The sequence below is a fragment of the Tetrao urogallus genome (genome assembly GCF_951394365.1).
Source record: "Tetrao urogallus genome assembly, chromosome: 10".
NCBI lineage: Eukaryota > Metazoa > Chordata > Aves > Galliformes > Phasianidae > Tetrao > Tetrao urogallus.
Genome location: NC_136823.1, coordinates 11,001,189 through 11,027,421, shown reverse-complemented (window position 1 = coordinate 11,027,421; position 26,233 = coordinate 11,001,189). Strand labels below are relative to the sequence as shown.

The window sequence follows — 26,233 nt, the reverse complement described above, 5'->3', positions numbered from 1 at the left end:
GCTCAGAAGACTTCAAGGAAAAAAAAATCTCACATCAAGTGATGAAATTTCAGGGGATGAGAGAGACCAGAGTTCCTCCAGTGCCAATGGTCGCACAGTTACGCAGGGTACACTGTGAGTATTTTGAATGCAAGGATCCAAGTCCAGCTGGCATCAGTAATGTTTCATTTGCTTCAAAAGGGAGCTGGCAGCAGCTGTACTACAGTGACTCAGCACTTCCTGACCGTACTTAAATGCACGAAGTTATGAGTTCAGACAGCTCTCTCAAACCAAGCATGCGAAAGATGAGTAGATACAGTTTAGGGGAGAGCAAAGCAGAAGGGAACAGTTATTGACAGGCAGATACACATTCTGTCAGATTGTGCTAAGCAGGTAAGGAAGATACTGCTTCAGTTGTTTCGATAGAAATATTTGTGTACGTGCAATGAAAGAGAGCTTTGGCTCCACCTGGATACCTACCCTGGGAAACGTTAAGTTCTTCAGTTTTGCATGTTTCTGTGTGCAGATGAGCATGTAAGATGAAAATGTTCTAAACTGCTGAATGCATAAGTAAGCCTCCACTCTCTCTTAAAAAAGTTGTTTCCAGTCAAGTCAGATGACCATACTTCTCAGATGATCCCATGGAGGCAAGGAAGCTATTTCTTAAGAGCAAAGAAGAGGAGTAAAAACATCACTGGTAGGCTGGAATCAGCCTTATCATCAAGCATATGGACCAGATGACAGCTGTGAGGTTACAGGTTACATAAAACCCATCTGCACATTTGCCTCCACCAACAGTGGAAAACGTGTTCATCCAGAGTTACAAACTAATCCTCCACGCACTTGCTGTTGTTCCTAGACATGAAATATGCAGTGCTTAAAGGTAATGAAAAAGAAGCCTACAGACCAACTTTCTGAAAATGGTATTTTATTAAATATACAAAAAGCTCAGCACTTCTGTAGAAAATTGCACCATCTCCAATATGGCAATGCTGATCAGTTTCCTGCATCATTGGTAGAACAGCTGTTCAAAACTTTTGTTTTTCTCCCCAGTGGAGTGCATGGAGAAAGAGCAGCAGATAGAGACTGCTGGGTCACTAACACAGGTCAGCTTCGTGCCCTGCCTTTCACTCACTGCTGCTGCTTTCACCAACAGAAAGGGTGAAATTGAAAACACGAGACCACAAGAATACTAAGAATTAAAGGAAATTGAAGCTAGTAATATAAATTACTACATCTCAAAATGCTTATGATTTATAAACCTAACCTCCCATGTACTAACATTTTTAGGAAACACTAACTTGAACATACATAGAAGCAAATTTCCTTTGGTATGGGGAATACAGTCATAATTCTCCTTCAAAAAATGTATTCACTGAAGACATTTTTGTACTGAATTATGTGTACTTACAGAAGGAAAAACATGTTGGTAGGGCACACCTGGAAGCCAAACGAGCTATCTAGAGAGACTTCAAAACACAACAAGATCGCCTGAACTCAAGAACTATTTACAGCAGAAACCTGTAAGCTTGAGCCATTGCAACACAACAGGAAGCTGTATTAACATGATATAAAGCTCAAAATTCAAGCTACTATGTCTACAAAAACTAATCAGGCAGAAATGTGTTCATTATTTAATTTCATGGAATATTTTCATTGTTCTTGGCAAGCAAAATTCAAAAAGACAAACAAAATTCAAAAAGACAAATACAGCAAAACCAAATATTTTAAAGAATATGCATTCAATGATAGAAGTTAATCAATTGTACTTCAAGGCAGCAGGTTTTATTTTTAAAATTAAAGGCAAGTGACCTTTGAGTATCTCCTTAAATAAGAGCAATTCAGTGTTTTTACAGAACTCCACCATTTCGGGTGCTTACCCAAGAACAGCTTCAGACCTCTTTAAAAACTGAGAAAAGTCTCTGCTCTCTGACATATCTTCCCTGCCTCAGAGCACTGCTAACCTGGCCACTGGAGATTCCAAGTTACTTTCAAAATCCCCAGCTCAAATGAATCCACGTTACTGAAGTATTGTGTCAAAAGTTGTTTTTCCTTTAACAATGCACTTTCAAACACTTTAGCCAACGCAGTATACATGATTGTACAAGTGAGAAAAAGTAGCAGAAGGAGGGACTGTCAGAGGCAGGTACACACATGTATTTCCCAAGGATTTCACACCAGTCCATGTGATGAAGCTGGCACTTTGTCCACAATACACAAGGTGCCCCACCTGCCAATGAGAATTTGCCAGTTCTCAAATCAGAGTGAATTAGTAACAGATGAAAGATAAATGGTACTTTTACACTGACTTATAACGAATACAGATGCTCCCCAATGTTTTTGTTATTTTCTCCTGAAGTCAGTGTCACTGAATTCCTACTAGTAGCATTCCATAGTAATCTTTTTCTCAGACGACACATTTATCAACAGCCACATTCAAACCCCTCTCCAAATCTGGGCTCACACTGCTGAACCACGATGTACTGTAAGCAATGTAACCAGAACAGAAATGCACTTAAAAAGCTTCTAACCAGGATACAGTGCAGAACCCGGGTACCTCTTTCTCACTGATGCTTCTTTGGTGGAATCCGGGATCTTGCGACCACAATTGGAACTACAGAGAGCAACCCAATCAGCAAAGCCCAGACAGGGCGATAGAAGAGCCAGCCAATGGAGATAGTCAGAAGTGAGAGTGAGCTGGCCACACAGAAGGCAAAAGCTTTCAATCCGATGTTAACCAGATCTCGAACAACAGGAAACCAGTCCACTGCAGAAAGAATTAAAGGAAGAAAACAGTTGATTGTCATTTGCAAGGACTCCTTGCTTATGCCAAGGATTTGCACAAACTATTGCAATCAAACTCAAGTAGGGCACTGCATAAGGCATTTCAGGAGAGCATCCTCAAGGCACTGATAAATAAGTAACATCTGAACATCTAAGACAAGAGCATCCTCATCTCTTTAGACAGGAAGTCATGCAAAATTAAGTCTGAAGTCTTATTCAAGGCTTATGAGGCAACACAGACTATTAGTCTTGCAGCTATGGAACAAATTGATGGCAATGAAGATTTGCATGCTAAAAGCAATTTCTGGCAATAACAGATCTTGCATTTGCCTGTATACAGATAACAATAATAAAAAACAGCGTACAGAATACCAAAGAAAAATGATAGCTTTGATGTTCAAAGTTTGAGGCATCATCCTACTTTTCTGTAAGCTTTTATTCCAGCATTCCTCTAAATCAGAGAAAAACCAGAACTTTCTCTGCAGTGCTCACAGTACCGCTGAATACAAAGACAAGTTATTATGTAACCACTAATTACGACCTGCTGAGGGAAGACCACTTGTATATGTGTGTAGACAGTGGGTGGACTGCAGAAGCTAGAGCAAGACTTGAAAGAAGCAGCCCAACTTGTGCTCTGGCTTCTAATTTCAGGTAGCACAGGGCTGTGAGCCTCTGAGACTGGCAGAGAGGTAAGAGGTCATTTATCTTCACAAAGCAGCCATACGGAGCTGAGCTGCTGTTTATCTACAATTTTTATAGTAACTTTCAGACCGAATCCAACCAAAGATCAGAGAAACAAGATTCCTCCTGGCCTCCAAAGAAATTCGTTTCACACGTGAGCAACATAGGACACTACAGATTATGATCCTATTTCTAAATCATTTTAGCTTTCTGTCACCAACCTACCCAAAGTGTAAACAATCCGGGTCATCAGGCTGATGCCTACAAACATTGTCAGCCAGCCTGCTGCACGGAGGGCCCAGGTCTTCATGGTGTTACTCTCATGCTCCTTCTGAAACACCTCCTGAAAGCAAGTAACAGAGTGCACGTAATGATACTGAAGTTCTCTTGAGATCCATCTCTTTCCAGTATATTATGAAAGCAAGTCAGAGCCAACAGTAGAAGATACAATGCAGCTCATTCCTCAGGGTCTTTTTTACATCAATATCCAAGCACACTACACGAGATTTCAAAATGCAGCACAAAGGAAACCTGCATTTATCTATATTAAGATAGACACCCTCAGGCACTCTCTGTAATCACAGCAGAAAGCATAGAGTTTCAGTGCTCATTACTGTGGGAAATAAGACAGCAGTAACATGAAAGAAACACCTGATTTTGTTACGTTTGCAGCAAGACAGAAAAGGCAGCAAGATCCACTGATGGCTGAAGAAAAGGTGCATGAAAAAACAAGACGCGTGCAGGAAAGTGAAGATAAAAAGGTTTGTGTATATTTCACCAACTTAAAGCACCTATTTGCAAGAATGCCCCTCTTCCTATATAAAAAATACACATGCAGGTGGCCAAGAAATAATAAAGCACTCGAAAAAAAGATACAGAAGATGACTAAGCTAAAATGACTGAGATGACAAAGATACAGAAATGACTGACTGACAATTTGTATTCCTAAGGACTCTATAATTTATTCATTTTTAGTTCATTTCCAATGAAATGAAATTGTAATTAATGAAGGTTCAGAGCTCACAGCAGAGAGCTGATTCTACTGCTGCTCCCTTTCAACTCTAGAAAAAAAATAAAGCCTTTTTGTCTGCTTTTGGCAGATCCTGTACATTCCTGACATCTGGGACTTCTACAGCAGGGCACAAAGCAATCATTAAAGGAAGTCAACCTACTAGAAGGAGTCAATGAATCACCAAAGTGCCTGAGCATGCAGGATTTATTGGAGCATTATGAACTGCCTGAAGGTTCTTTCTCAGTCAGAGTAGCAATAAACATTTCAAACAAGCCTAACCTCCCTGTTAAGAGAGGCTGAAGAGTGGATACATCCCCTATGATTTGTTTAATTAAAGCCTGATTTTTACTGTTCTTGTTTATGACCTTTTCAAAAGCATGTGTGTGTTTGTGGGCAAGAAGGAAGCTACCAAAAATCAAATCTAACCAAAAGGAGAAGACACAGAAACAGTTCTTAGAGCAAATGATGTTCAATAGCAGAAACACAAGCTGACATTTTTTTTTAATACAATTACTTTAGCCATAGCTACTTCTAAAAAGGGAAAAAAGAACAGAAGTAACTATAGTCAAATTATATACTGCTAACAGGTGAAGTACAGCGTTTACAGCCAACGCAAAAACATGCAGAAACTGGGAAGGAAAACACAGGCTATAAATGTTTTGACCTCGATACAGCACAGACAAAAGCCAAAGTTTACTTCTCCTCTTCTGTAATAGACCCGAAGGAGAATTAAAGCTTATTTCACTGCTGCTTCTTCACTACCATCTGCAATTTCAACCCTTTAGTGATGGAGTGTGATATCTTACCTCGACAGAGAGATCCCCAGAGTAGAGCATCTGGAGAACATCTCCAGACTTGGTGTGATATGGAACGAGCTGATCACCTTTCTGCCGAGCAATCACAGTCACCTTGGAAGAAAGGCAAAGAATGTTACTGGTTACTGAGTTGGGGACACAGCATGGATAACACAAGGAGCTGAAGATCTACCTTATCAGGAGAGCCCAGGTGGGGGTCATGTCCACTTAGACCGGCGTAGAAGAATGAGACACGAAGGTCTCCCACCTAAAGTAAGGATAATATTGGAAATCAACAGAGAGTTTTATTTACAAAGGAGAATCGCAGGAAAGAAAGCTTAATGGGAACACTCTTTGTATCATCACTTTCCTCGAGCACTCATGACAAGCCAGAGGATACCATTAGGATTGCCAGGCTGCGTTTTTTGGGGGCCTAGTTGATACCTAAAACAAGACAGCTGAAATGTTTCTTTGCAATACCCTCTCTGATTTAGGTGCAGGAACACATTAACATCAAATAGATCCTATGTTCATCCCTTGCAATTTCATCTGTTGGCAAAGAAGGGCAGGCAGCATTAACTGGGAACAAACTTTGTCCTCAGTAAGGCAGAAGTAGAAACCACCTCCCAACATCATCCAATGTTGTTCCATCTAAAAGCATGGCAAACAAAAAAAGAAACAAAAACAGAAAATGAAGGTGCAAGCAGGATGAGAAGCTTCCTGCAAGGGAGAGACTCATACTAATGGTTCTGTCCTGGCGATGCTCTGCACTCCAAATTCTTTAATGTTTAAAAAGAAATGGGACATACCCCAGCACTCTTTTTTCACACAATAGTAATTGCTGCTTTGGTTTTATCTTTCTCATCTTACTTCTGGACGCCTGGGGTTCTCACTGTGGTAAAAATAATCTCCTCCCCGGGTAACATCAGCATGTGGATCCTCAAGGTGCGCCAAGCTGAGTTGCTTGAAGTCATCAATCTTATCCACAAGACCTAAGCAGAACAAAGAACCAAGCTCAGGTCTGATGTTTAACAGCCAGTTTGTAGGCTGGCTTCCTGATTATCACTTGTAACAATCACCGTTGTGGAAATAAGTGAAGTTTGCAGCTATTGGAACAAACAACGCAAAGTCAGCACAAAGCAATTCTTACCTTTGGAAAGGACAAAGCTGCCAACCTGGACGTTAGGAGAAACAGCAGTAAAGGACTCCACAGCCATCGCACTGGGGAGCAGAAAGAGCTCCTGATTAGCTCTGTAATTATGATCAAACTACTGCTTCACAGTATTTAATACAAAGCACATCAAAGGTGCTGTGTCAAACAGCAGGATTAAACTCAAAGAACTAAATGGATGTGAGAACAAATCCTTGAGAAATTGCATCCTGACTTTATAGCATTGGAACCATTAAAATAAATTAGGTCAAGATATGACCATCTCATCACCCAGACCAACTTTCTGTTCACACCATAGGAATTCACTAGCTTTTTCTGCACTGACCCTATGTTTTTTGAGTGACAATGAATTAATCACATTCCCAGATGAATACTTGCAATATTTAACTTATCTGCTAAAGAAATCTAGATCACAAACCTTATCCAAATAAGGATACCTCTGCATTGTGGCCAAGTCACTAAATTCCCAATTCTGGATCCCTTTCCTTACAGACTTGACTTCATTTTCATAAGCAGTCCTACTGGATTGCCCTTGGCAGTAACTAACAGATTTTATTTTCAAAATTGTCTAAATCACATAAACAGATAAGATGGATGGGCAGAAGGAAGATGTGCACACACTTAAAATAGTCTCATTAATGCTAAGTATGAGTTCTAAAGCAGAGCATGCCTGCATTCACAGTTCTGTTTCAGGCAAGGATCCACCACAGTTAGACTCTTAGGTTTGTAACACTATAATTAGTGGAACTGTTCTTAGATGTGGCACTTTTCAATGATATATTGCAATAGTACTAATAAAAAATATTCCCTACATTCAAGTGTAAATTTGGATTTACTGGAGAATGCTTGGAGAAAAAGTTCATTAGCAAAAAAAATGTGTTTGGAGAAGAGAGACAAGGTTTGCCATCTCTGCATCCTCTTTGCGTTCCCTCTCATCTTAACAGGTCTTTGTTATTTGGGATTTATAACCAAAAATACAGGTCTTCATTTTTCTTCCCAAGGTGAAACTTCCAAATAATGGGCAGTTTATTCAGATGAGCCCACAGTACCGAAATAAAGTTACGGACATTAGCTGGAGTTCTAAGTTTCATTTAAGCCCTGTTTGGTTTTTTTTGCCAAATGGTATCCTGCACTCTAACGAACCAAACACGTGCTGTGAGGATGGCAAGCAAGATAAAACTTAAAGCTAAAAATGGCACAGTGTACGTAATTAAAATGCTGCAGCTGAGAGAAATACAAAACTGGTTATATGTGGGCAATTGCTATAAATAAGCCTGAGTTCATACACGCTAGCTTAGAAGAGCAGCATGCAAGTGGTATAGCAAGCTTGCGGGATGCTTGCTATTCTCACTCTCTTTTTAATAGAAGAACTAGCCAAAATCAAAAAGAAACCCATTCAGTTCTCCCCTATGCAATCCATGTGGTTCAGCAGTAAAATAGCAACCTGATGTAAGCCATTTAATGAGCAGCATTCCATCAGAAATGTTGGATTCTGGCTCCATTAGGCAGCTTTGAACTGCTATCTACACCTAATTTTTCCCAACTACAAAAAGACAAAGAGTTTCCATTTACTTTGCTACATCATGAAGATTTATCACTGAGTTCTCATCATCAATCAGATACTTTGACAGAATCTAGAGGGACTGTGCTGGTGGTAAATTACCTAGGATTTTTGTGTCCTATTTCTCGATCAAAATTCCTGCTGTTCACAACTTCGGATTTCCATTCAGTATCTAAGGAAAATGATATTGAAGGGTGAGAAGAGAGCAATAACTGCCACTTGGATCTTAGTTACTGATGACACCTCTAAATCAATGAATCACTTCCAAATTACACTTTTTTTTTTTAACATCAAGGTACCTGATGGGATAGTCTATAATGATACTTAAATCTGATCTCCTAATATATTAACAACAAATGGAAGGACTCAGGAAAAAAAAGGAACTTTAGGAATAAAATTATAACTCAGCTTTGCATGGTGGGAGATTTGCCGTTGGCATCTTCCCTGATCAGGCTTCAATTTCTGGCTCCTCACTTTGGGAGCAAGCAAGGAGAACCTGGGATTTCTGCCAGAGCTAGCAGATTTCAGTGCAGTCAAGTAAAACAGAAGATATCTGTACATGCCACTGTCACAGACGCGTAGCACTGCTTTGATTCAGGCCACAGCAGCCTCTCCACACTACAGAGCACATTCCTTGTAAGTAGTACTTATAGGTATAAGTAGGTTTCTTGCAACTCCTACAAAACTAGAGACCCCTTTTTTGAGCAGTCTCTGCACTAAATACAACGCTCTATGCTTCCATAGAGAAGAGGAGAGGAAGGAAGAGAGTTTGGCTAAACACTGGAGTGGGGATCATTGTGAAGGATATTCTAGTGTACCAGGTTTGTGTGTCAAAATTCTGGTACCTGTGAGGAGGGCTGCAGGGTTGGCATCTGTGGCCTCCCCACACTGGAGTAGGGAAGAAGCATGAGGCATAAAGAGTAGCAGAGAGACTGTAAACCCACCCCCACACTGCTCCCTGCCTCACTTAAGGCACTGAGTGAAACCTGAAGCAATAACAAGGGTAGAGATGTCTGAAGTGAATCTGAGCCTGGAAACAGTGGGAGTAACTGTGCTTTGCTACTACCCAAATCACTAATTAAGTATTTAATTTTGTTGACAATATGTTAGCCCTCCCCAAAACAAGTTTGTTTTGCCCACGATGGTAAAAGATCTCCCTGTCTGACTTGACAAGCTCTCGTTCTTCTTCCTATCGTCTCCTCCAGTCCCACTGCAGTTGAAACAAGCTACCAGCTGTGTGCTGTTTGACTGCCAGTCAAGGCCAATCCACAACACCTGGTAATATAAAGACTTCAACTGGACAGAATCCATCAATTCTGAGAGCACAGCTTTTTTTTTTGTTGTTCTTTTCTTTAATGGCTGTTCCTCATAGCACTAGCTTTGCTCCTTAGTTATCTCTGTGCTGCAGGGTCTCATGCTTCACTGAGCTGGAGTATTCTTATGATCACACCCAGAAATCACTGCACACCCACATACATGTCCATAGGCTTTAGCTGGGGATAAATGAAGCACAGAGAATAAGCTCCAGAGATACGATGACTCAGAGTATTTTTCCACCATCAGGTAGATTAGAAGTTCCAGTTCTCCTCCTGCCAAAAAAGCATTTGCTAAATGCCACAACACACATCAGAAGGTGCTGGAGGTTTTCATTAGCTCATATGAACACTAAAACTCTCAACATGCTGCCATTCACTTAGCAAACAGAATCTTTGCTTATTTCTTTATATAGTTTTCTTTCCCAACAAAAAAAAAATAGATGTTTTTCAACAAATTCAAGACAGATACACAGGAAAGCCCAAAGCTACAGGCATAAAAACAAAAGGATTTTCTGTTGATCAACTTACCATATGAGTACTTTGTCTCTTTCTTGATCTCACCATTTTCTTCATACTCCCTGCAAAGAAAAAGGGTGAAGTGAGAAGCCAAATAGCACACACACACACACACACACACACCAGCTCAATGCAGAATACCTGTTTCAATTGACCCTGTTAATACAACATTTAAAGATCTGTTTCATTCACCTGGAATCTTCATATTCTACCCATTGGTACATTTCCACTTTGCGCTTCAGCTTGACAGCCTGGACGGACAGCCCATAGCTGGGATCAAACAAAGGCTATTGGAAATACAAAGAAAACACAAGTCAGTAGGAATTAGTGAGGTACCTGTGAGCATTTCAATACTCCAATCCCTCCAAACTTGAGATTCTCCCATATCCAAGATGCTAGTTTTATTTACCTTTGCTGTGCTCAGAGCGCCAGCTAAGTGCACCAGACTCCCCTCATTCTGTTGAGACACGCTGTGAATGTTGTCAAGAGGGATCACAAGAGAAAGTCCCTCATCAAGAGATTTAGCTGTCCTCAAAGCTCGTCCCTGTAGTCAAGAAAAGCAAAATCAAGTTGTGGAGAATCAATGGCACGTCATTATTCTGCGAAAATGGTAGAAGACAAGTGATCTGCAGACCCCAAGGACTTCTCAAATGTTCATCCTCAAGGCATAATCTGAAATACACACTTGCAATTCACCACTCTCCTCCAAGTCCAAAACCAAAACAAAGTAACAATGAGATTAATTAACACCCTCACTTTTGCAACGTTGAATATTATTTCCTTTAGCAAAATTCCAACTGCTCTAAAAATGAGTTCTCTACATTATCTAAAGATAGAGACAGAAGAACTGAACATGGCTGGTTCATTCAGCTTCTTTCAATAGTACTACAGCCTGTTTCCCCAGGAGCTCATAGGTTTAGGATCTTAATTCTCATCACACACTGCCACTGTTTCTATCACATGCTGTTCCACAGCAACATCTGTGGCTCCATGATTTCATTCTTACATCCCAAGCATAAGCATCAGCCTCTCCAGGCACATTGCTCTCTTCCTACTGATGAAGTAATAAAACTTCAGCACGACCATTTCTGTGACCCTATACATGCAAAACTAGTTGAATGTCACCTTGGCATTACCATTTTACAGCTGCGTATAAACACTGATAGTATTTCACTTACTTCATTGGTAAAAAGAAGGTAGAAGGACAGAAGAAATGTCCCGAGTCCTATGAGCATGCCTCCAGAAGTCTCGCTGAGCCTCTCCAGGAACCCTGGCTTGGCCTCACTTGTGATTTTGACATGTTCTTTTTTGCTTCCTGTATCAGAGAACTGTTGGAGATAAACCAAAAATGTAACACTGGTATAAAAGGGGACAGCGTGTTTCAGAACAAGCTTTTTACCTTTGCTAAACTGCTTAACCACTGCTAAACGGCACCATTTGCACTGGACCTAAACCTCCCCACACTTATTAAATGCCTTACCACAATGTTGACATCAGAAATACAGTCAATAAATAAACCTTAACAGAGGAAAACAACGGCTATAACAGCAGCTCAGCACATCCCTTCACACACCCTTCAGCCTTCAACCCTACGTTCCCTACTTGGTATCCACACCCAGTGACTAACTGAGCAATACTCCCAAATTCCAGACCAGCTACAGCACAGCTATAAATAACACGTTTCGTTTCCAAGCGCCAGCACACCATACAATCACTGCACCTTGGGGTACGAGAAGAGACCTCAGAACAAACCGCCGCTGCCGCCCTGGGCGCTGCTACGTTAGAGAACCAACACCGCAGGGCGTGAGGAGCACCAGAGCTCTGGAGGCAGCCAAGCAGTAACGGCAAGCGAGGGCAGGAGGCGAGGCCGCTCTGCAGGAGCCGTGCGAGACGTGACAGCCGCTCGGGGCACCCCGCCTCACGCAACGGGACAACGGGAGCGGGCAGCCCGCCGCACGCAGCGCCCTAACTTACATTCCTCGACATCTTCAGCTTCTTTCCTTCAGCAGCCCGCAGAGCCCGCCGGCAACAGCCGCTCACCAGCAGACACACCCACAGCCACCTCCCCGCAAGCTCTCCCCGCTCTGCCGCTACCGCGGTGCACGCCGGAACACGTAGTTCCCACGCGGCGCGCGCAAGGCACGCCGGGAGGTGTAGTCCAGCGCCGAGGCGCGCTCTGCCCGGATTGGCTGCTCCTTTCCCGCTTCGGAGAGGCCGCGCGGCAGCTGGCGAAGGAGGTCAGGGCGTGCGCTTCCGGATGTCACGGGCCACCGCGTGTGCTTCCGGAGGTTAGAGGTCACGGCGTGGAGCTGAGCGGCGCCGCGGCAGTGCCGGCGGAGGAGGAGCGGGGCGGGCGGGAAGGACGCAGGACGGCGGCGGAGCCGGTCTGCGGGCGTACCGAGCGGGAAGGCAGCGGGCGGCTCCGCCATGTCCTACTGCAGGCAAGAAGGTGCGCGCCGGCGTCCTCCCAATGTCACGCGGCGGCTCTCCCTGAGGCGCGGGGGTGGCGCGGCTCCAGGGGTGGAGAGGCGTCCGCGGCGGGCGGGAAGCTGCGGGGCGGGCCGCGCTGGAGAGGCCGCGACCGAGTGGGGCACAGCCGGGCCGAGGCTGAGTCCCGTTCTGCTCCCGTAGTCGTTAGGCTGACGGCCGCAGCGGGCAGATCCCGTGTGCCTAGCCAGGGAGAGCGCTGAGGCGGGCAGGGTGAGGCTGCTTCTACACGGAGCTGTATTGGTCGTGATGCTTAACGAGTTTTGACCACTTTCTTACGTGGGGGATGTATTTTTCCCCCTTTTGGTGAAATATCTGGAGTTCCAAGCTGCAAAGAATCTTCTAAGTGTTGTTTGGGAAGGACAAACTTTGGCACGTTGGGTGCTGATTATATACTGTGTTAACTTATGGTTCTCTTTGCCGTATGTTTTTAACTTGCATTAACAACATCTTGTGTCTTTACCGGGTCTGTCAGTTGCCTTATTGCATTTTGTAGAATGGCAGCTGCAGTTATAATGACTGCAGTTATAGTTTGTGGTACAGCTGCAGTGATGGGATTATAGGTCATGTTACAGTTAACAGTGCTGATGTTTTACTCATTTCTAGTTCATTTCATGTAAGAAATCCCAGCTGTAAAGCTGGCTGGAATGCCACACGGCTGGCAAAAAAAGTTTCTTTTTAGAAAGAATCCAGGTTTATCTATTTTTCACACGTGGTGAAGACGTGAATGAATGCAAAGCAGAGGGAATTACTGAACGTTTTCTGGTGGAAGTCATGTTGAAGGACAACGGGATGCTAATTTGTAACGTGCTTTGTCATTGTAGTGGCCTCGCTGAATTTGGAGATTGAAAGGAAGTGTTTGGGGAGCTCGTTCCAGTCAATGAATGCTGAGCTGTGCATTCAGAAAAGTTTCTGTTAGATGTACTTGATGTACTTTTCTGCTTGTGTTTGCCTTTGAGCGGTTTTTTTACAGCCTTACAGAGTTGTTGGTAAACTTTGCCCTGGTTGCCAGCCAACCCTTCCCCCCCACCCCCTTCATAACTACTTTGTTAAATCAAGAGTGGCACAAGAGCAGGAAGTACACTCTGCTGTTTTTCTGCCCTGGGTAATGTACACAGCACCTTTCAACATAGCCTGTTCTAGACCATTAAAGTGCCCTTCAGTGTTTAATTCACATAATTATTGTAAATTATGGCATGACTCTGTAATGGAGACTGCGGATCTTAATGAGTATCCTGCCGAACACTTTCTGTAGCTCAGGAGAGTTTTTCCTTTCACTTTTGGTCCTTTTCTGTCCAGCCCCTTCAGCTGAGTTTGTTCTCCTAAGAGAGCAGTAGTTTGAGATTGTTTTAAAAGAGCTTTTTAACCTCGCTGTTCAGTGAACTGTACAGTGATTTACAGCTGTTACAGTACTTTACTGTGAAAAGTGGAACTTAAGAGGGAAAGAATTTGATAGTTTCTGTCCAGTTTTCTGTTCAGTTCTTACTGAATATTGAGAATAACTTCCTACAGTTACATGAGTGTGGTACAAAGACAACAGGATCAGTTTTATTCGCTGTTCTCCTAGATAAATTGCTACTTGATATTTTTAAGCATACTTTGACTTTCTCCTAGGTCTTATTTGCAGGTCTTTTTATAACTTTTAGTACCTTCCCTGTGAATACTTTCTCGTTTGTCTGTATATACATGTCCCTGTGAACCAGCAACTTGTAATTGAAGATGCTCAATTCATTCAATATTAACATGAGGGCATCGTGTTGAGTATCTCATTACTGTGTTCTGGTCGGCCTCTCTGTAGGTTGCTTAGTCTCGGCTTTTCCTGATCTTTTGCTTATTGTCTCCTACATGACAGGAAAAGACAAAATTATATTCGTGACTAAGGAGGACCATGAGACCCCAAGCAGTGCTGAACTGGTTGCAGACGATCCAGATGACCCTTATGAAGAACAAGGTCAGTAGTTGAACAGAATGGAAGTAGAGATTGATGCAGCACGTATCCTAACGATATTAATTCATTTTTAAAGACTGAGATAGTAGGGCAGTGGTTTCAGCAAATAAACACTTTATTCAGTAAACTTAGAAAACTGTTTAGTAAGTATAGAGTCAGACTCCTCCCAGTCTTAACTTTCACATTAGGACAGCACAAATGGCATACTTTACAAATGTGTTTTCTTTTTCTTTTGGATAGTCTTTCAAAGTCGCCTGTTCACGTATATCAGTGAAATATTTGGAAAAAAATGGTCTTTTTTTGTATTAACATACTTAGAGCCATTCTGATTGTCTTTTTTAACTATCTCAAATGACTTAAGTGCCATCTTCAAAGTGGCTGAGGTGAGTTACATGCCACTGTCGTTGCTAGGAGTTTGTTGCCTGCCTCTGTGCAGCACAAGTTGCCTAACTTGGTGATCTCTGAGTAACCTACTTAATTTTTTTTTAATTTAATTTACAAATTGTATATATATGACTTATTTTGTACTGTACAAGTGGTAAAATAATCAGTAATCTTTTAATTTCATGACAGGTAAGTTCAAATTACAGCTTTCAGCTGTAAGGGTCTTGCCTTGAGAAGAGGCAAGTTTCAAGTTTTAAATGACAGTTACAGTTCTCACACAGTATATCCAACCTGCAAATGAACTAGTTCAAGAGACTAAAGAGATCAGAATATTTCTGGATGACTGGTGATATTCTGGTTGCACAAAGCATGTTTTAGGTTATTTCTAATGATGAAATACCTTGTCTTCTGTCAGGATTAAGTAAGTTTTGCCTGTGTTAATAAAATGTTCTGAATGTCTGTGAATTTAGATTTTTTTTCTTATTTTCTTTATACTTCTAAGCCATTTAGCCTTGTCATTTTGTATGATTTCATTGCTTTCACATCAGCTGAGGCTGAAATTTTCTTAGAAACTGGAAGCAAGTGGCTCTGTGACCCCCAGAGGGCAGTATTTAAGCTGTGTAGTGCAAAGGGATGCTTTGTTAGCTGATGTACTACGTAGTTCTAATTTATGTCATTAAAATAACTTGGTTTTCATAACTTTGTTTCGTTAAGCATAGCTTCAGTTGTACTTACAGAGACAAAAATATCTTCTTGTAGTAAAGGATGTGTGCTGCCTATTCAGGCTTTGCAATAACCTTCACTGTCTTTTTGACTGTATGGTAGGGTTAACAATTAGGTAACCTGACAACCTTCAACTTGAGATGAGAAAAAATGTTATTCCTTTCTCTGCTTTCCCCTAAGCCTTTCCCAAGTCCCTCTGTCTTATTTCAGTAAGGTTTTTAGAAGCTGCAGTTTAATATCTGTCAGGAATTCCTCCATCTCCTATTTTCAGAGAAGTCGTGTCACTGTGATGCTGTGACTAACCTGCCTATTTAATGGAAGCAGTCTCTGCTTTGGGCTTTAGCATTGTTTTTGTCATGGCAGTGGTGCTTCAGCTGTTGAGAATTTCACAGAGGCACTTACAGGCAATAGAATCCAAATGGTATCTTTTACTGCCTTGGGTGGAAGATGAAACATGCAAATGGTTTGTGGAAAGCAGTGTCTGAGGAGGCATAACTTGAAAAGTACTTACTCTGTTCTGTACGGTGTGTAGAAATATAGCAAAATCTGAATTTTTAATTCCTGTCAGATTTTAAATCCATTATTGGTCTGTTAAGTGAAGAGCTAACGACCTCTAATGATCAGATGGCATCATTAAGTTCACAGTTGCTTTTCTGTGCTTTCCTGCTTCCTCTGAAAAACTGGAGACTGCTTGCAAAATAGAGGAGGAAAACCTTTTTTTTTTTTCTTTTTTTTTTCTTCTAGAAACCACATCTGGAGAGCATACAAAGCCTTAGAGAGTTTATCATTCACTGAACTGTTGAGTCACTTTGTGTGGTGTGTGTATGACTAAACAAAGTAGCCTCCTGTTTGGCTAAGTAAATGCATACATGCAGGCTGTGTTGATGTTACATGTGGTCATTCCGAGTTTGCTTGTTATCATTACCTTATAATCATTCATGGTCTTTCTTTGGGGATTAAAGATTAATTAAAGTATTGTATTCTATTAACAAAAGCTGTTGATCTAGCAACAGCATGTGGGTACGTATTGGTCCTGGAACTAAAACAGCTATTTTTGACACAGGATTTTGAGATGAAAGAGTGCCTGTCTCAGATCTAACATAATACAGATACATGCTATCAAGATTCAAAATCAATTCTTTTGATGCCTGTGAAGAGGGGTTTCTCTCTTTTCTCTCTTTGACACCCTGTCCCAAGTTGTTCTTTCTCTGGTTGTACATATGCAATGATTATAGTGTATTGTGCCATTTATCTGGGTAATAAGCTAGTAAAAATTAAAGGAAGCACTTCCTCCTTGTTTGAACGACTTATTAATTCATTCCTCATATGTGTATTTTGCTTGGTGTTGAAAGGCTGTGGTGAAGAATGAAGGTGATAGTTCTTTTTTATTATCCATTCTGTATTTATAGCATGTTAGATCACCTTTCTAAACTACAGAAGAAATAGAAAGCCGGAAGCTAGTTACATCAGGGGCACCTTGCAGTGAAATTGTGTAACTGTATGATTCAGAACAATAAACTCCGTGTTTAAATACTGTAATAAGCTTATTCTTAGCATGTGGTTACTTACTGCCATGTTTTAAGGGCTCCCTGAAAACTTCTCACTTGAACAGCATCAGGCTGCAGAGCTGCAGATCAAAACAACGTCACAGAAAGAGCCACATCTAATGGGAGAGAAAACTGCAGGCAGGAAGGACATATGGGCAAAGCATTCTAGAGTATGTTGAATTGCAGAAGCTCTGACTCATGGATTGTATTAAGAGACAATTGGAAGGGACTTTGTTGTGTATAAGGTCACAGACAGACTTTTCTTGTTTAGCTTCTACTTTAATAGAATGCTTGACTTCCAGTGTTCAAGTTTTGTGGCATGATCTGCCATCGTGCCTCTCCTGATCTTTTTCTACTGTACAGTATAGAGAATGGTTATATCTGGAAAAGAATAGATTTATCATGTAGGTATGCCATAACCTTATGTCTTATGTTTGTTTAAAACAATGAAAAAGCATTCATCCAGCTTGATTCAAAAGAATTCTAATCTTAATACAGGAATTAAGTTCTTACGTTACATGATTTTAAGGCTCGCATGCCTCTCTGACAGAGCCTGGCAAGTGGAAAAAGACTTAATTCAGGCAAAGATACAGAACTATTCTAGCTTGTGCCCAATGATGGATCATAAAGATCAGAGAGTGAAGTAAACAGTCCAGGAAATGGAAGGTGTTGTGCACTCCTGAAGCTACAGAACTCCTACGGTATTCTTAATACTTCCTAGCAGCTTTCGTTGAATGTAATTAATTTATTGAAAGGAGCACTTAACTTTACTTCTCTCTTTTATTTGTTCAGGACTGATATTGCCCAATGGAGATATCAATTGGAACTGCCCGTGTCTGGGTGGAATGGCTAGCGGTCCCTGTGGGGAACAGTTCAAGTCAGCCTTTTCTTGTTTCCACTATAGCACAGAAGAAATAAAGGGATCAGACTGTGTGGACCAATTCCGTGCTATGCAGGAATGCATGCAAAAATACCCAGATCTTTACCCTCAAGAGGATGAAAATGAAGAGGAGAAGTCGAGCAAAGATTTGGGAGCTACTCCTGTGGAAGATTCTGTTGCCAAACAGGAGAAAGGATCTAGCTAATGAAGATGCAAGGAGGCTGTTGTCTCCATTTCTCGTTTTCAGAGACGCGGACTTTTGCAGTATGTCTGTCTTCTGAGTTGTCAAGAAATGTTTCACCATTGTTCTATACACTGTATAATAGTAAATAATTTATTGTGGAAGGAGAAATCTCAGTGTGACAGTCTTGCAAATAAATACTGCAAAAAGCACCAACGTGTGTATGTGCTGTGTAACCTGTTACCAGACACAGTTAATACTTTATCAGCTGTTTTCACACATCAAGTTCCTGAGTTTTGTCTTGAATAATCTCTTTAAATCTGGATAGCTGATAACAAAAATCCCATTAGTGTACCAGGTCATCTTCATTTCAGTATGCTCTAATCAGTAGCTGTTCTTTTGTAATGTTTTCTGTTCTAACAGAGATCACATTAAATGATTGTTTTTCCTTAATGATTTTTTTTTTTTTTTTTTTTTTTTTTTTTTTTTGCCACAATGATACAGGATGTGAAAATGACCTAAACCTAAAATATGTAAGATTAGATGATGATTACATTGTACTGACGTCAGGTAAGGTCTGCAAAAAGAAAACAAAACAAAAAACAAAACAAAGAAATGTGTGATTTCATTTGTTTATTATGATGGCTTTTAAATTTTGGAAAATACTTGTACAAACATTGATGTAAATGAGTGGAAAGAATGCTGATCATTAGCTTTATGTTTGTCAGCACAGTTTTTGTTTTCCCTTAGTTAAGGTCTGCCCCTTCAGTATTTAGACAGGCTCTTTAGAAAATACGTTGAGAATGCAATGAAAATGTCACCTGGTGTGAAGATCTCAAAACAAATACTGTGACTTAAGTACACATTAAAAAGTATTTACTTTTTACCTTCATTGAATGCTGTTGTTTGTTGTTTTTTAAACTAAGGCTATTTGTATTTGAGATTTCTACTTCATTGTAAACAGACCGAATGGGTTTGTCTATTGTGATGATCAATTGCTTGAGTTTTATTCTATGCCCATTCTTTTTTTCCCATACCCAAAAAAAGACATAAAAAAAAATGTAAAGCGCTCTCAGTAGTGCTATAGAGAAGCTGAACAGCTAGTGAACTATGGGGGAATTACTTTAGAGATGCAAATAATTTAATAGCCATTCACGATAGTTTAATACCTGCGGATAAGGAAATGCTACAAGTTTTTTCTTTCATTGCAATCCTTGGGCTATGAGAGTTACATTACAAAACAAGTTTTCCCAGTGGCTTCAGTATGTGTTCGCTGCACATTCCCTCTAAGTGTCTTCATTAACTTAACCAAAGTATGAAAAGATGCAGGGCCAGTAAATGGAATAATGTTTAAATGCTCGTCTGTCTTGATGGGCGGCAGTCCTGAGTGCTCAGAAACATTGCTTCCTTATTATGTTCTGGTATCTTTCTTGGATAAGTTATTTCTGAATGCTTCCGAATGTTTGAGGGAAATTTCTGTTGAACTCCAAAATTTGTGTGAACCATTTATATTTCGGTACGGCAGATGAATCCTTTAAAAAAACATCCTAAGAGAGCATTAGGTGACTGACAGCTCAGTTCTGAGGGGGTGGATGGCAGGTACTCAGCATCTCGCCCTTTAAAAGAAACAAAATGTGGCAGAGCTTCTCACTGTGACTCTTCAGTGTGCAGGAAAACAAATGCCAAGTTAACCTGAGTAAATGGGCACAAAAGCAGCAGTGATAAACCTTGGCACAGAGGCAGCTGGACCATGAAAATGAAATCTTAGGCAATCAGATAAACACTGGGCACCAAATACAAAAAAAAAAAAGTCATATGCACTCAAGCTTTTGGTTGTTCAAATGGAAATCCAATGCATTATTTGTGAAGAAGCAAGAACAGTTTGTGAAGGGATACTCTGTTCTGAGAACTGTTTGTCTTATTTCTTCTGCTTTGCTTTTCTTTCCCACATTGCCTCTATGCTCAGCAAGAGATTTATCCTCTGTAATGAGTACTTTTAGCAGCTGTGTGCAAAACATAAAATGCTAGCACTTCAGTAAAAGGTTAGGAATTAGAAGGCAGATCATGTGTAAATACGTTTCCACTTCTTTGCTATATCCATGAAGATAAGGAAAGAAGAGGACTGCAGCTGGCCTTGATTGTGCAGTTTTAGGGTCAAGTTGTCTCTTGACCATTTTATATCCCTTGAAAGTATTACAGAATTTGCATAGAAATTTCCTGTCCATCTCTGTATTAGGATTTTTGTTGTTTTTTTTTTTTATTCCCAGACTACATGATTGCACTACAATGTCTGCAATACAGATATATATAGATATATAATACAGATATAAAATGTATATATATATTTTTGGCGTATAAAGTGAATGCGTTGGTCTGTGCAGTTAATGTAACTCCTTGTTTCTATTCTGTTTCCCAACATTACTTTGTTTGTTGATGTGGTTTTCCTTCTATAGTCCAATTTGAAGTCTGAAATCAATCAGTGGTTATTTTAGCATGTCATAAAGATGATAGAATGATCTCTAGCAATTTGTGGCAAGCTTGTGAAATAAGCAGATAAGGTTTTTTTTCTTTTTTTTTCCTTTTGTCTGGATACAAAGGTTTGGAGCTATATAATGCTGTCTTGTTCTAATGTATTTCTTAGCTTTATATAACTGATGTATTGGTTCTGTCTCCACCATGAGGGAGCTTCTGAATCTTGGGGGTGAGTAGTAAATTTAAATGGTTTTGAGAAATCACTTGCATGGAGTTCTAGAGGTGTTATACATGCATTACCGTGTCCTTCTTCTATGTGTCATGTCAGAAGGGATTCATTGGAGGGAAGCTTTCTGTATAACTAATCTTTATTTAATTCTCTGCCTGTCAGTTGCTCTCTATCCTACAGCAAAATATAAAAACAAATGTGTTCATGAGAGTTTTACTTCGCTATGCTATACTATCTCCATTCCAAAGTGCAGACTTTAACTTGTGTTCAGTAACCTTCCTGCAGGTATAACCTTGTTTCAGATATGAAAGTGACCTTTGTTAGCTTTGCTCCTTGTAGTAGCAATACTGTACATAGAGGTGTCAAGAGGGAGATATATATCTTGCAGTTTATTTTGTTTCAGATATGAAAGTGACCTTTGTTAGCTTTGCTCCTTGCAGTAGCAGTACAGCACATAGAGGTGTCAAGAGGGAGATGTATGTCTTGCAGTTTATTTTAAGGATGGTTACATCTGGCAATCTGGCAGGGCTGTGTGGAAACAAGATCTAGATCCTATCCACTTCTTACTGAGAATGTCCTTGTTAAGCCTTACAGCAATGTCTCCTGTTCATCTAAGACACTTATCTGATCACATGTCAATGAATCTCTTTGAGGAAAGTTGCTATCTAAATGCGTAGAACCTACTTTCTTATTCCTAGGGAAGAAAAAAGGGTAGTATATGCTTCTTAGACTCGTTTTACCTCTCATTAAAATTCTAACACTGCTAGTGTGGGACAGTGTACAGAAGCTACCAGCAGTTTGTCATTTATTCTTAATCGGCTCTATTCACTGGACATGACTTCATTTTGTAGAACAGTACTAGCCTGTCTGCTGTTGTGTTTTTTTTAAACTGCTCTTAACCCCTCTGGAGCTGATGTTTTTCCTGACAAGAGAAAAGACCCCCCAGTAAATGAAGAGTGAAGAAATGCAGCAGTGATTATAAAGTTGATGTTACTGTTGTTTCCCAGTAATGCAAGACTCTACCAAACATTAAACTATTTAAAATGTCAAACCATGTGTTTTGTTTTCTGTTGAATTCATAGCTCAAGCATGAAGTTATGAAGTCTTGTTATTCATTGTAGACCAGTTCTGACTGTACAGGGTAAGGGCAAGATGCTGGAGTTCCAGTTCTCTGGCTGAGCATGAAAGAAGTAGGAAAAACTCGTCTCTCAAATGCTGGTGTATCTTGATACTATGAAGATCAATAAATAGGTCAAAGACTGCTAAAATAGTGAAGAATTAGGTATTATTAAATGTAGATTGTAACTGCTCTTATACTGTGCATTTTAGGCAGCAGCTATTAACATATTAATAGCATTACTAAAAGCTTGCCTTGGATTTTGCACCCGTCACTGCCAGAAGCACAAGGGCTTATGATTATGGAGTACCCTGTGCATTCATCCAGTGGTTCAGGCTGGAAAGGCCTTTTCATGCATTTGTACCCACTGAAAGTAGCCCCATGCAACACACTAAAATGCTTGGAATGTTGCTTAATTTTTTGCCATTTGCTAATTTAATTGAAATCACAATGGACTTTTTGTCCTGCTTGTTATGGGGAGCGCAGTCTCTGTTGCTCCTTGATACACAGAAAGTTTTTTGGAATTGAAAGAAAATAAACTTGTGGTGGCAAGTTTCCCCCAGAGGTGGAATGTATGGCCACAGCTGCCTCATGTAGAGCTGATTTTCTCCTACTTGTTGCTAACTTTTCCTTCCTTAAGAACCCTTAGACTTTTCTTTTGTTTCTTCTTTTTGTATGTTTCCTCTAGTGGATCCCGTGTTCTTTAGCATAGGTCAGGAGCCAGAGCCGGATTGGAAAGGCAATCTCTAGATAAAAAGCAAATTATTTTATTAAAAATAAAGTAAAAATAGCACGTTACAGACTAGACTTGATGAATCAGTGAGCGGCCCATTCATGAAGGCCCTGTTATAGCCAAAACAAAGCTCAGGAAGATTTGTAATGATTGCACATTGCAGATTAACCGGGATGCCGCACTGATTTTGAAGGATAATTGCACGTAGGATTTGCTGTACCAGATCTGATGATGGGTCCTGTTCATTTGTTTTTCATAAAAGGACATGTCCCTTATGCATCCTAAGAAGGTGAAAGAATCCACCCTAAATAAGCTCATTACCTTTCTTAGTGTGCTGGATGAGAGGAACGTTTGATTTCTATACCTGTGTTTTCTAAGCTTTTTCTTGCTGTTAAGTGTTGCTGCTTCCACCCTGTACCTTTTCTATGTTGTCTTCTCATATGTTCCCAAATAACACTATCTTTTCATCCCCCTACAGGCCTTTGTCCTTACTGGTGTTGGCTCTGTTCTCTATTCTGGCCCATGGGGCCCTCACTTCTTTCTCCTTAGGACAGAGTGCAGAGTCTGAAAATGAACTAAGTTGGATCTAGCTGGTATCGCTCTCATTTGGTACTGCATGGGACAAGTAAGGATGGCAAATTTGTCTGTTGGATTTGGAGCTGGTAGTTTGCATTTCTAATGCTGTTCTGGTTCAGAATTTTGTTTATACCCATTGCGTTTCTGTATTAGGAGTTTGTACCCATGTTAACAGGTATTATCAGCGCACTTAAAGATTGAAATACCTTCAATGCTTGTGATTTTTTTTTTTTCTCATAAAGAGCCAAATTACGAATGAGTTGGTAATTTCAAAGATAGGCTTTACAGTTTCTCAGGTGCAGAGGCTGCAGTTCTGAAAATCCAGGCTACCAGAGTCTGTTCTGTACATTGTCCCTGTGCATTAGCACTGAGTAGCAGCTCTGTGTCAGGTATAGTGCTTCCATGACAAATAACAATCCAGTACTCAGACTTGTGCATCTGGAGGCAGTATATCATAATATTTCTCACCACAAAGCTGTAAGACAAAAGCGGGATGATGATACTCATCATGTCATTTCTGTGTGAGGAATGAAGGTTAGGCCTTAAGGATACAGTTGTCTCAATAGAAATACACAGCTAAGATATGAACTTCTTAAAGTGCATCAGAGAGTAAGATCAGGTGTTAGAAAGAGTTGCAAAGATACATCTCTGGTGACAGATTGGGTTTGGCTTTAAGCCTGGGAACCAGCAAAGCAGACTTCTATATTCTGAGCGTTTATGAATAAGGCATCTTCTGCCTACACCTCATGCATTTCTGTTTGCATGCCTTGTAACCCTCAAATTAACTACATGCAAAGGAGGAATTAAGAACTTGGTATCTTTTTAAACCTTATCAGATCTGATGTATTTATTTTGATAGGGAATTAAGTGTAGGTACATGCAGTGTTGAATTTTGATTAATTATTGAAATAACATAAATTAACAGCTCCTGTTTTGTTTGTATTCTGTACATTTTCATACAGAATGTACTTTTTTTTTTCCCCCCCCACAGGATCCTCAGTATAAGACATAATGTGGTTGCCTTATTTGCTAAATGCTTTTCTGCATTTGCTAAACTCTGTGCTTGATATTATTGAAGCAAGAGCCTTGATGATTTCTGTAATCACTGTGGTTTATTAACTTAAAAAGTATTAATGTGCATGTAGTCTGAGGATTGTGTGGTTCAAAATTCTAAAAATAGATCCCAAACCAGACATCAATGTAAATGTCTGAATATTTTTAATTGATGTTTTAAGTACAAAAGAGAATGTGCTACAACACGTAACAAATAACACACTAACTCTTCCAGGTTTGGGGGTTTTCAGAGAGCACTTTGTATAAATTATATCAACTCAGTGAAAACTTACATCAAGCAGCATGGAAAAGTCATGAGTCATGGTGAATGTTACAGAGAAAACTTGCTTTTTATAGCAGTGAACTATTTTCAGAAGTGCACTGCACAAAGTTCTGCTATTTTCCTTCTTGACCATTTGCCAAGAGCAGAAGATGAAGCATTAGTGATGGTATGTTACCACACAGGAACTAAAGCTCAGCACTCACCTTTTAATGAACTGCTTCCATGTTTTAAAGGTGCATGTTGTAAGAATGGTCATTTGCTCATGGATAGATGTGCTGCACAGCTGTTACAGAACTGCTCTGAGCAACAATACCATGTTTGTTGCTGTTGTGTGGAAAGTTGCATGTGCTTCTCCTTCAGGTGACTACCTGCACTTTTATGCATTTTTTACAACTTTCCAGCCTTTCCTTGTGGCCAGATGCTTTTATTTAATCCTTATGCAGGATTTCCAAGTGATACATTGCTGCTATTGTTTAGTATGTGATTGCTACTGCTCATAAGACGCTTTATCAATTTGGGCGTTGTAGGGTTGTTCACAAAGGCATCTTTCAGAGGGTCCTTTTTTACTATAAGAAACAGTACAGCCACTTCTGTACAGGCAAATGCATCTTCTTTTCTGTATAAGTATTATTTATACTATTGTGCCACCTAAGAGAGACAATCACAGAGATGATTGAAAGATACTTGGTACTGCATGCCGACCTACAAAACAATTCATCTTGGAAAGAGATATCTTCTGTGCTAGTTTATTTTAAATTCACTGTGTATGACCTTGTTCTGAGAGACATGCAGCAGCTTCTGTAAGTCATCCTGCACTTTCTCATGTACATGTGAAGCCAGTAAATGAGAGCTTGTAATTGGAACAAAATGTGCATGTTTCTGACCAACAGAGGCAATGAGGGAAACTTATCTACATAGCCACCAGCAAATAAATTAGAGATTCAAAGAATGGGAAATTTGGATAATAAATTTGTTGAATGTTTTTGATGTTACCTCCCTCTCCCACCACCTCATTTGTTTTATACCTCTCTAAAATGTGTGCGTATGGTTGTCACTCATTTCTGAGTGTGCAACATTTTGACGGCTGTCTTTGCACACAACCGTGTTTGCAGTAAGGTAATCATTACAGTATTACAGCAGGTACTAGGAGAACATACCAGGGTATCAATATTTGTGTTCCAAATGGTGTTTCTATTAGCAACCGCTGGGAATAGTCATGAATGACCACGTTACTAAATAATTTTCACTCACCAAAAGGAACTGTGAAGCTGTTCACTCTCCCCACAAAATCACCAATCTGGCACAAAAATTAAAACGTGGAAGTTTGCTTTAATACAGTACTGACTATGAACCACAATGGAATACGATCACGGTAAATGAGATGCCTCACAGGTAAAATGACCTGTGTTGAAAGGAATGTTCCTTAATTTAGCTATAAACGTACACCTAATTTTCACCTATTGTGAGAGGCCCTTTGAGAACACTTACATTCATGAACATGTCTTTATTCCTGTTTGAAAGAGAGCTAGTCAATCTTCTTGTTCAGACACTGAAGGATAAAGGAAGTGTTATGCTCCTAACTTCTATACGCTGACATTTCAAATTAAGCCAAATATCCTGTTTAAAAAGTTTTTTATTGCATTAATTAAATAGCTTGTTGGAGATGCCACATTGTTGGATACCACTTTAGCAACAACAAATAAATAATGAAGTGCTTGTAAGACAAACAGAAGGAAAGAAAATCTATGGCAAGGGAGAAAGGAAGGGGAAAGAGAGACACTTTATACACTGTCAGCAGAAAAGCAG

General features: G+C 40.2%; 2 protein-coding genes across 2 annotated transcripts; one reads left to right on the top strand and one right to left on the bottom strand.

Annotated features, from left to right (window-relative positions):
• Positions 1-2,543: 2,543 nt before the first annotated feature.
• Positions 2,544-11,800, bottom strand: TMEM43 (transmembrane protein 43; the record flags this gene model as incomplete). The annotated part of the gene is made up of 12 exons (XM_079540599.1): positions 2,544-2,746; positions 3,670-3,787; positions 5,263-5,364; positions 5,444-5,518; positions 6,121-6,242; positions 6,401-6,471; positions 8,085-8,154; positions 9,827-9,876; positions 10,007-10,101; positions 10,224-10,358; positions 10,993-11,142; positions 11,789-11,800. 12 exons carry the CDS (start codon positions 11,798-11,800, stop codon positions 2,544-2,546), a joined length of 1,203 nt encoding a protein of 400 aa, XP_079396725.1.
• A 441-nt stretch (positions 11,801-12,241) lies between these two features.
• On the top strand, positions 12,242-17,988 carry CHCHD4 (coiled-coil-helix-coiled-coil-helix domain containing 4; the record flags this gene model as incomplete). Its single annotated transcript, XM_079540381.1, has 3 exons — positions 12,242-12,263; positions 14,154-14,252; positions 17,696-17,988. The coding sequence occupies 3 exons, from the start codon at positions 12,242-12,244 to the stop codon at positions 17,986-17,988; spliced, it is 414 nt and encodes a 137-aa protein (XP_079396507.1).
• Positions 17,989-26,233: the final 8,245 nt, after the last annotated feature.